The 11,497-nt window shown below is 36.4% G+C and overlaps 1 protein-coding gene across 20 annotated transcripts in view; it reads right to left on the bottom strand.

Moving 5' to 3' along the window:
* Positions 1-1,047: 1,047 nt before the first annotated feature.
* SNF4Agamma (SNF4/AMP-activated protein kinase gamma subunit) overlaps positions 1,048-11,497 on the bottom strand; it is a 591,124-nt gene continuing 580,674 nt past the window's right edge. For 17 of the 20 annotated variants that reach the window (XM_067758890.1, XM_067758886.1, XM_067758887.1 and 14 more), the window contains 4 exons: positions 7,850-8,140; positions 7,605-7,783; positions 4,518-4,721; positions 1,048-2,779 (listed from right to left, as the gene is read on the bottom strand). In XM_067758890.1, coding sequence (XP_067614991.1) covers positions 2,003-2,779; positions 4,518-4,721; positions 7,605-7,783; positions 7,850-8,140 — 1,451 coding nt within the window. In that variant the 3' untranslated portion in view covers positions 1,048-2,002. The remainder of the gene's footprint in view (positions 2,780-4,517; positions 4,722-7,604; positions 7,784-7,849; positions 8,141-11,497) is intronic. The other 3 variants (XM_067758889.1, XM_067758895.1, XM_067758899.1) reach the window with 1 other exon arrangement.

Raw genomic sequence — 11,497 nt, 5'->3', positions numbered from 1 at the left:
TCTAGGGGGTGGGAAATCGGGATGGCCAAGAAGGTCGCATGTGGTCATAACAAATCGTTCCCGAGATGGTCGTGCTTGGTACCGGAACGTACGGAATCTGCATCCGGCAAAGGACCATCAACATCGATAACACTCCCCAAAGCCTTCGGGGAGTGTCCTTATCGCTACAACAACAACAACATGGATGGTTTAGAACAGACATGCTTAATCAACGAATCGATATCATTTCGTTACGATAATTAACGTTAATAAACGAAACAAAGTCATTTCGTTTCGTTTATTAACGTTAAGAACGTCAAATTAACGAAATGATTTTGTTTCGTTTTCTGCCATATCAAAACGAAATCAAATCGTTTATATTGACTATTAATTTCAAACTATGCTGGCAAAGCTGATTGATGGCGGAGTCATTAAAGGTGAAAGCATTAGTTTGCCAAGCTGATTGCAACTTTTCTCATGAATTTTGACAGTACGAACATTTCTGAGTATTTTTGACATTACCACCAACGAATTAGACAAACAAATTACATGGAGTTTGTGTGTGTATGTCCGCTCGCTGTTACCACCTTACAGCTTCACCATGGCTATAGCATTGCCAGCACAATTCAAACATAAAGTATTACGTTTTTGTTAACGTTTTTAACGTTAACGAAAGCTTTTCGTTTCGGTTAAAAACGAGATACAATTTATCTTGATAATTTCTTTATCGATAATATTTCGAAGTGTTTCAACGGAAACGGTGGACATTTTTTGATAAACGATTAGCTTAACGTTATGGTGCATCCCTGGTTTAGAAATGTCGATGCATTTGACAACTATATTTCTCTATCGATATTTTATTGAGTGATGCTGTATCGGTACCCCAAATTGGCATGTAATGTTTTTGATGACACTTGTCCCTGGAAATTAAAGTATGGTAGGCCCGGACACTTGCTGTATACCACGCTGCCAACCAAAATTTAATAAGCTATCAGCTTGTGTCCACTTTTCACCCATTGCGTGTTCTCCAACAAAAAAAAAAAAACAGTAAATAAATCACCACAAAAGTATTCTTCAGTTATGTATTTTTTTATTAAAAGTTTAAATAATTGTTTGTTGTTAAAACTAGTAATTTATTATTATATGCTATAATTTCGAAATTTACCTTTAAACGAAATAAATCAATTGATTGGAGCATATTGTTTGCTGTTCTTTTACTGTTCAACATGAAAAACTAAATCCAATTCAGTGCCCACCACTGTACTAGCCATATATATAAAAACAATTGCGTTAAATACGCCAAATTAAATATTAATATAAAATCGGCCTTTATTAGTTTACTTTCCTTTTGCGCTTCGTGTTTGGCTTAATTTTAAAGAAACAGAACAGAGCGTATGTTTTATGATCCCTTTGTTAAAGAGATAATTTGCATTTACATAGGTGTTTGTAGATTTTAAAGAAACTTCATTAATACATAGTAAAAGCTTTAATTTTTTAATATTTTTGATCTTTTATTTACAAAGCTACTTTTGTTTGTTTATTTTAGTTAAGTTATTTTTAATTGTTGAGAGTTTGTAAAGCCCTTTTCCATTTGTTTGTTTACTTCTGTTTACCATTTGCAAATTTTTCGTTGTTACAAAAGCCTTTTTTTACTAAAAGAAAACGCCTAATTGTCAGCGGCGGTTTTTGCTGATTTCATACAGTTTTTTTTACATAAAATTTAAAACTACTAAATTGCTAAATTCTATAAACGAAAGTTAATGTTTCATTTCGTTTTTCATTTTTATTGAAATTTAATTTTTTTTTATTTTTTTATTTTTTAAGGCTTTGAAGCATATTTAGCAACAATTAAGTTTTTTCTTCATAATTTTTTCTTGTTATTTGCTGACTAAAAAACGCATACTTAAAATATATTTATGTATGTAAGTGTGTAGTTATGTGTATGTGTATATATGTATGCATGTTTGTATAGGTCGAAATTTATGTATATAGATGTAGTTAATTATGTATATATTAAAAATATTTATTCACTAACAAGCGCCATTTCGCGCGCCGTACTCGTTGGCATACCACCCAACGCTGTCGCTGCTGATGCCGCTGTTTCCAATTCTCTATCATCATCATCTGTTGTCGCACTTAGCGATTTCTTTCTATCCACAAATTGTCCAGTAATAACAACATCATCATTATCACCGTCTGCTTCATCAATTGCATTCGATTCAGGATCTTCTTCCGCCTCAGCGGCAAAGGACACTTCAGCGTTATTGTTATCACTATTTTGCTTTTGTGTTGTTGTTGTCGCCGCTGACGCATCATTCTCCTCTTCACTTGAGTCGGTATTGTTCACACTATTATTGTTGCTTGTCGTTGAGGCGGGTTCTGCGCCAGCAGTTGCAGGCACTGTTGTCACCACAGCAGCTGGTTCTTCTTCGGGTATATCTTCAATAATACTACGACTACCTGACGATTTTGTATCGGCATCCTCTTCATCGGATGATTTACGTCGTAGTATGGGATCTGAAGCGCGTAGCGAATTCTCAGACATGCCTAAACCTTCGCCACTGGGGCGTAACACCAGGTACAAGAGTATATCGGATAGTGATATAATTCCAATCACTTTTTGATTTTCGTCGACAACAACGAGTCGATGCACTTCGGCACGCACAATACGTTCCATAATTGTGTAGAGTGTTTCGTCTAAACGGCACTTATGTACACCCTCAAACCATTCGTTGCGGTGTTCGTTTGCTTTGCGTAACGATACATCTAAATCGTTGTAGGTCTTCTCGGCGGCCAGGTTCTGAAAATTAAAACGAAGGTTTAAGTTAAGAGGAAATTTAAGAAAAACAACGAAAAATTTAAATTTGCTTTAAATAAAAAAAAAAAATTTGCTTTATCCCCGCAATTATTTGAAAAAGGTATCTAGAATTCATTAATGAGATTCCATAAATGAGTGTGGGTGTAGTGGGAGTTGGAGAGGGAGTGAAAGTGTGAGTAGCATGTGAATGAGAGCGGGGGTGGGATTGGTAGTTTGAGAGGGAGCAGGCATCGGCAAATTGGAAATGCAGATGTGTTAGTGAGAGCGCGATAATCGCGCACATCACTTGATGCATCGGTTTGCGTAGTTCATTCGCTTATTAGCAAGCAACAAGACAAAGGGTTGGTCAACATTAAGTATTGCGCATTGAAAAAACTAACAAACGATCTTTGCTTGTTGCTTGTTATTATCGTCGACATAGCGAGCGACGAACACAATCGATGTTAATGCGCCAAATGCTCAGCGACAACTAAACTAAAGAGAATGAGAATACGTGTGAATTGAGTGTGCACAATTGTGCCATTATTTGTCGATGGAGAGGGAGTGTAAGTGAGAGTGGTAATGCGAGTTTGAGATAGAATTCGAGTGGGAGTGAGACCGGTAGTGTGAGGGATAAGGATGGAATAAGGGATGCACAAAAATAAGAAGAAAAATAAAAATGGAGCAAAAAGCAGACCAGACTGGTATAGAGAAAGAAGAGGGGAAGCGAGGCTCACTTTTTCAATGCAGGCAACCCAATTTTCCCGTAGGACAAAAATAAAAATTAACTTGCATAAAATAAATGGAGTTTATAGCTTCAATACCGTACGAGTCTGAGTTCGTCAGATATATTCAGACTTTATTTGAAGTCAAAAACTTGCTTAGCTTTCAGGCAATAGACAGAACAAAAAAATTTTGTAAAAAACCTCACTTTGTCAGAATTTGCACAATAAACAGAGTGGCTAATTTAAAGTGACTCGCGCATTCTAATACGGGCATATAATAGCCGTTTTTTTTTTTACGAGCGTATACGTTTACGTTTGCGCGTAAAAAAACGATTGTCCTCGCTTAGATAATGCTTAGGAGATCCATCTAGCGACAGTGGTTAAATAACTAGCTACAGAACAGGGTGCACCTAAATGGCCACCAGTAATGTATAACATATAGCTGAATCAGTTGCGATGAATAGTGGACACGCACAATTTTAAGAGGTGATAGACATAGATTAGTGTAGAGGTGAAACATAGACACATATTTCAGTTACATCTGAGTATAATGCGTATTGAAATTTGGTAGTACAAATTTTATGTGCAGCAATTTCAGAGGTGTATTTAAAGTTTGACGCTTAGCAGTCCATATAAAGTTTAAGCATAAACGTCTATAGATGTAAAAAGAAACACAGCTAAAAGTAAGAAATCGTTCAATTGTTCTAAGTTTGCTTCTTAGATAAGGGGTAATATCTCACATATATCACGAGTCATATTTGACTCATTAAAAGCCCAGCGCATCTCTGCTTAAGATGTTAACTTTAAAAAACCAGAAGCTTGTGTTCTGAGTTTTGCGAACGAATAGGTGTAGTCTTTATTTCCATATATATTCAAATATACAATGTGAAATTGTCAAAATTTACATTGGACACATCTCTTCAGTTCTATGGTAGGTACATTTAACAAAAATTTAATAGTAAGCTGATTTACATGTCTACATAAATTTATAAATGAATGAATGTCTCAATACTTACAATCACATCAAATTTCGCATAAATATCAACTAGACGACCTTCAGAGTCGACTAGCGGTAAAGCTGATACTCGTCGCTCTACAAACTTTTTTAATGCCATTATAATGCTTGTATTCTCGTCCGCAGTCTCAATGTTATCGTATGTGCCGATCTTTAAATCACGTAGAGTCTTCAGCATATACGAGGGCTTTGGTAATTCGTTAATCTAAAAAGGTTAAAAATTAATATTTTTTCAAATTCTCCATCAAATTTGTTTGTTTAGTTGTTAAATGATGAAGATAATTTGGATAGTTGGGATATTTTTAGGGCTTTGATGATGTTAGTTTCGGGGTTATTGATCTTAATGTCCAATCGAATAGCTCAGAAATGTTACAATATAAGCATCAAAACAAAGCTTTAATTAATAGCGGCTCGCAAGGTGACATCTCAACTCGTTCAAGAGATATCGTCCACTATGTGAAAAGGTTAACCGAAAAATTTGTTTTAAATAGAAGTGCAACAAACGGAAGGGATTAATGTGAAGTTTTTTGTTTTAAGTTTATCTCTTCCAGACGTTTGTCTTTGTGACTCAATAGTCTGGAAACCTCTTTGAAAACAGGATTCCACGCCCCTTGGGAAAAGCTACCTTTTAATTATTTTTGAATCGCTGTCAAATGATCTGTGTTCTGTCAAAAAACTGACAGTCAGCGTTATTACAAATATTTTTGATCGTTAACCAATTTCGGAAAAGAGGTCAGCGCCACCCGAGCTATACTGTCTATTATCTATCTCCGAATCCAGGAATGCTTGCGCTATAATGTGGGGATCATTTCGAGATTGTTTTCGAGACAACTTCGGGATCTTTTAGGCGCTATTTCGGAATTTTTGGCGGATCCATTTGGGATTACTTTTGTATAATTTTGGAGTTGTTTTCGGGGATTATTCGAAATTGGTTTCGGATAATTTTGGGATTTATTTCTGGATCGCTTCGAAACCATTTCGTGTTTTTTCAGAATTATTACGTGGTAGGGTTAGCGATCAGTTCTAGACTATTTCGGACATATTGAAATTATTTCACGCCTATCTCCGGAACCTTTAGGATAGTTTGGGACTAATTTGACACAGTTTTGGGAAGATTAAAACTATTTTGAGTTTATTTCCAATCCTATTGGGGACTGTTCAAAGAATCATATAGGAACTGATTTGGATGGCTTTAAGGTTTCGTCGATATATACAAAATTTTAAAATAGATAGAGATGGGAAAGGGGTATTTACCCAAAAGAGGGGTAAAAATAATCTTTTGGAAAATATGGAAAAAAACACACAGATTCAATCCAAAATATACCCAATTTGTCCTATATTGGTGGGTTAGTCATCAATTAAGCTATCGGTTGAATTAGTTATAATCTGTAATCCAGCGTTTCTCAAAAATATTTACCCAATAATGCATGCCGTTGCAAAAATTTAGGTTTAGCCAGGAAACGTTTAAGTCAAAAAGGAGTCGGAAAAAATATTTAAATTGGAGCGTTTACAGTAGGTATGCGGTCATTTGGGAGGACGAAACCAATATATTTCCCTTCTTGCAATGGTCGTCCTATATGAGCCTATTAACGTACTATATCACTTAAGCCTAAATAAGAGACCGACATAAGTCTTAAAAGGCTTTTAAACAGCTCATATTATACTCTACTGGTACTCTCCGGCGTCATTTTTAACTCTAATAAACTCTGATTATCTGACACATACATGGCCTATTTATTAGGCATGTTGTTGTTGTTGTTGTAGCAGTGCTTCGCCCCATCAAATAGGTGCGACTGATCACAAATTGTCATCAATATCCTGTAACGGGAGTCCAAGGAAACTTGCTGTTTCAACAGGAGTGGACCATAATGTGAGGACAGTCGGCAGCGTAGTGCCAAATGGTCGACATTTGGGACGTCCATGTTGTAAATAAGGTCGCGGAGGATTTAGTCGGTGATAATGCAGGGTTTCGCGAGGCGAAAAAATGGAGGGATCAGGGAGGTACCCGTTTATTTTGTTGCAAAGCTCATTGATCTGGGGGCCTTGGCCTGTGGCCATTATTGTGCAATCATCGGCGTAGGAAACGATAGTAACTCCTTCTGTTGGCGAAGGTAGCTTTGATATGTATAAGTTAAACAAAAGTGGGGATAGGACACCACCCTGTGGCACCCCTTGTTTAATTCTTCTTGGTTTTGATGTTTTGTTTCTAAATTGCACCGATGCCTGCCGGCCACCCAGATAATTTGCGGTCTACCTTTTAAGACATGGGGGAAGGGTAGACCCTTCCAGGTCTTGCAGTAACGTGCCATGGTTGACCGTATCAAAAGCAAAGATCTTATCATTTACAGATTTTTCAGAGTTCTTAAGCTATTAGGAAAATCGTGAGGCCTGGTATACCAAAATTTGTTTCGTTCAAGATACCTAGGTATCAAGTGTGGTATATTGATGAAAAGTTTGTTAAGAATTTGGCATACAAGGTAGGTGGAATCTAACATGAGTTTTCTGTGAGCTGGTGGATAAAACGCCGGTTAACATTCTCTGGGAATGCATCGTTTTGGCAAGGCAGAGACTCTCCTTCTTTTACTGTTAATCCCCTCCAGATATGGGGTAAAAAGCCTGAATAGGTATTTAAATACACTAAAAGCCTCCACATACAGTAATAGGCTGAAACGTCAAGAACAATAGATCTAAATAAAGGTCGCAGTCCATCGAGACCTAATAATAACAATAACATGAGTGTAAGGATAGTCAGTTAACAAGGTCCAACGAGAACAGGATCTATGTAACTGGAACCAATCGGGTTCTACCCGACCAAGAGTTTTTATATTAGTGCAACCCAGCTAACTGATTGGTGAAGCTGGAGGCGTTAATGAGAGTAATTAGAAGCAGATAATGGGAGGACGCGGAAGGTTAGAAATATGAAGAGAGAGAGTGGAATAAAGAAGGGAAATGGAGAACGAGATACGCAGTGAGAACCTGTTAAAATTTGAAAGGACAATCTACTATGTTTGCCCGTAGTTTATATCTATTTAATCTTATCCTTATCAATTTAACACCACACACGATTCAGACCACTCTGAATACTTACATATAAGAAGAGGAACCTCAGTATGCGCTTATGAGTTAATATATACAAAACATTGCCCGTCGCCGTATCAATGACCGGCAATCGATGTATACGATTATGTATGAGAATTTTAATGGCATCATAGAGCGAAGCATCTGGACCGATGCTAACTAATGGCATAACTTGATTCTGTAACACACCTGTAAAATATAATTAAATAAATGTGTTAAGCTTTGACAATTTTACAAACGCTATCAAATACTTACTTCGCCATGTATCCAATTTGTGCTCCTCCAATTGTTCCATTGATGAATTTGGTGATTTATAATACATTTGTAGTATTTTTATAAAATCTGTTATGGTTAGCATACCAACAAATTCTTGTTTTTGTGAATCCCAAAGTGGTGCTGCACGTACACCATTATATACGAGTGCATAGAAGGCTTTCTTTACCAACAATTGTGTATCGAAGACGACCAATTTAGCGGAGGTTGGTATTAGATCATAGCACTTATGGAAGCGGAAGAATTTCACGAAAATTTGTGAGTCGTCTTCTTCTGAAATAGAAGAGAATAAAAAGAAATATTTTATTAAACTAAATTGAATATATTTGCAATTTTTCTAAAGTACATATTAAGTGTGTATGGTAGATAGTCATGCATTCAAATTAGAACAAATAAAAACCCGCCAAATTGAATAAGCTCCTCGCATCAACGCCTTGCGGCTAGACCCAGTGGCGGATCCAAGGGTGGGGGAGGCGAAGGGGGAGATCGTCGCCCCCCCCCCGCTCTGATCTGGAACTTATGAAAATTATAAAAGTTTGTTTTACTTACATATACAATTTTAAAATTTTTAGCTTTTATGTATGTATAATCTATAAGATCGTCCCTAATCGCCCCCTCCCAAGATCTGCAATTTATAATACTTCGGTTGAAATACTTTATGAAATGAATAGTGTAGCTATATATATTTATATATATTCATTTCCAATTTCCATTTGTTTCGCTGTGGGTAAAATCAGCAGAAAAAATGTACCATTCTGGTATTTGAAGAAAGAATTGCGTGCTTTTCGCTGAAATTTGGCAGCCTTGGTCACTATTTCATGATCACGGTTGCCACACCACATTCTGGACGAAAAAACGAAAGAAGGACCAATCTTTTTAAAATGTCACAAAAAAAATATTTATATAGGCCTTCACGAATTTCAGTCCCTACATCGCGTTAATGTGTTATGCTATGTTCGAACAGAAAAATAAATTGAGGCAATATCAATTCAAATTGAGTAGTGTTCATACAACTCAATTTAGCTTACACAATAGTAATTTGATGGCCAGTTGGCTCATCTCTACAGCAACAACATACCTGTGTCCAGAATGTCAAAATGTGCGTGTTGGAATTAGGTGAATGGAATGGAATGAAAACATAAAACTTTAAAATTTTTGTGTGTTGTAAGATAATGTGTTCAATGTTTTGGTTTCATTTTGAGTTTGCCATCCTCTTTTGACAATTCCTACTCCATTGAAATGAAAAAAATAATATCAGCTGATGAGATGAGCCAACCATATAGTTGAGCCATGCGCAGCTGACGTTTAAATCTACTCAATAAACACACTTTACAAGGTTGTATTTACAGTTTGAAACAATTTATTACGCAATTTTTTTTAAATTCATATCATATAATAAATTGTAATAACAAATTGCCCAAATGGTATAAATTGCCAATATGGCGTGTGTTTGTACCTAGTATTACTACTATTTGGCAGCAGTAATACATTCACGCCAGGAAATCTCCATTATTTTGGGAATTGTGGCACTTTCTGACTTATACTATACATAATTCTTCATAAAGGTAAAAAATATGTAAAATTAAGTCAACCTGTAGTTCTTTGGGCAGCTCTTAGTAGTTAATGGAACCTATCTTCCTCCGGTCCGAAATTCGGTTAATATAGCAGAAATTCTTTGAAAGTCCAGGGCTCGTACTTTATGAACAATGTGGAGAGTTGCTTAAATGTGGATAAACTTTTAGTATTTTTCAGCTAAGATAACTAATAAAAATAGTCGTGAATTAGCCTAATTGACACATTTATAATGTTTCAAAACCTGTATAAGAGCTTTCAATAAACGACCCGGAAAAACGGAATAATAAGATATCCTTTCCAACAGGTTTTTTGGGGTTCACAATAACAAAGTGAACACTTGTTACTTTCATCTTATAATTATTTAACCGGAATTTAAGCTTAACTTATTGCTTTTGCTGGTTCAAGACTCTGGCGGCGCTGTGGTGTAGTGGTAGCGTACTCCGCCTACCACACCGAGGGTGCTGGGTTCAAGACCTGCGCAAAAGCAACATCAAAATTTAAGAAAAAAGTTCATTCAATTACAAATAAGCATTTCTAAGCGGGGTCACCCTCGATAGTGGTTTGGAAAACACTCCGAAAAGTTTCTGCCATTAAAAACCTTCTCAGTGAGAATTCATCTGCCTTCCAGATGCCGTTCGGGGTCGGTATAAAAAATTAAAGCCCCGTCCCGTACATTTATAGGAAAAACTAAAAAGGGGCAAGATGCAAACTTGAAGAGAAGCTCAGCCTAAATATTTTCTGAGATAAATCGCGCCAAGTATATATTTGTTTTATTTATTATTTATCACGGTTCAGGCCTGCTTATTTAGTCGTTTATTTGTCAATTTAGCAATGTCTGGCTCCGTCTTAAAATGGTGTGATAATTATTTCTTGGTGCTAAAAAATCTGAGAACGTGTGTCAAGTGATCCTATTGCCCTACTATGAAAAAAGATATATACACATAAAAATAAATCTTTCATTTCATAGTTTTGATATCGGCTGACATATGCATTGCAATGTGATATCTTGGAGAAAAATCTATAATTTTTTTTATCGGTCTTGGTTTAAGTATCTACTTTAGTGGCGCAAACAAATCTATTTTTTGTATCACTTTTGCTCTCGCTTCCGTACAAAGAACCAGACTGGCGGGAAAGTGGCCATCAGACCAAACCTAAACATAAAGCACCAGTTTTGTATAAATGGATCGAAGTGGTAACCGTAATTTTAAGGTCACTTTATCTTACTTAAAAATTTGACTTAAATAGCCCCCTCCCAAATCGTGCTGGATCCGCCCCTGGCAACACATTTTTTTTTCTAACTTGATCTATCCCCCTTCATGACTTTGAGCTGAAAAGTTTATTCCTTATCCAGTGGTTCCTCTGGCGTCGCTGAAATAGTAATCTAAGCCCGAAAAATACTATGTCGTCTATATGCTGACTGTACTGCGCGATATTGAGTCCTGGAGCCGTGGGAATAGCAAAGCTAGCAATTTAGAGGTAAAATCTATTTCATTGCCTATTACAATAACCGAAATTTTATTTATGGTCCTAAGATCGGATTTAACTGTACCGATTTAATTCACATTCCACAGTTTATTATCGAATTATAATTTTGTTTTAAGCCTAGTAACTAAATGCGCAATTCTTTATTTTAGCTCATAACTGCCCAACTCGTCCAAAAATATCGGGAGGGGTGTCAAAAACGCGTTTTGGACCCAGGAGCATGCATCCGAAAGCGGAAACTTAAATGTTTATATCTTTCAGGAGATATTTGCAAAAGAAATTGAAAATTTTCATTTGGTTGTAATTTCGATGATTTTCTGCACCCACAAAAAAAAATTGTGAAGGAAAGTACTTTGCGCGGGTCTAATTTTGATCTCTAAACCAAAGGCCGCCAATGCAGAAAGCAGTTCTGCTCATACTATGGGTTCCATCCCCGTTTCGGAGCGGTCCGGGGTAATTTTTCGGTTGTTTTTTTTATAAATCTCCCGGTATTTTTAGACGAGTTTTAGCAGTTGGTAGCTAAAGTAAAGAGCTACCACTAAAGAAGTATTTTCAAAAGCTTAGTATCCACAT

The sequence above is a fragment of the Eurosta solidaginis genome, chromosome 1 (assembly GCF_040869045.1).
Source record: "Eurosta solidaginis isolate ZX-2024a chromosome 1, ASM4086904v1, whole genome shotgun sequence".
In the NCBI taxonomy this organism is placed as follows: Eukaryota; Metazoa; Arthropoda; class Insecta; order Diptera; family Tephritidae; genus Eurosta; species Eurosta solidaginis.
Note: the sequence above shows the minus strand (reverse complement) of the source record. Positions and strands in the feature narration are given on the sequence as shown.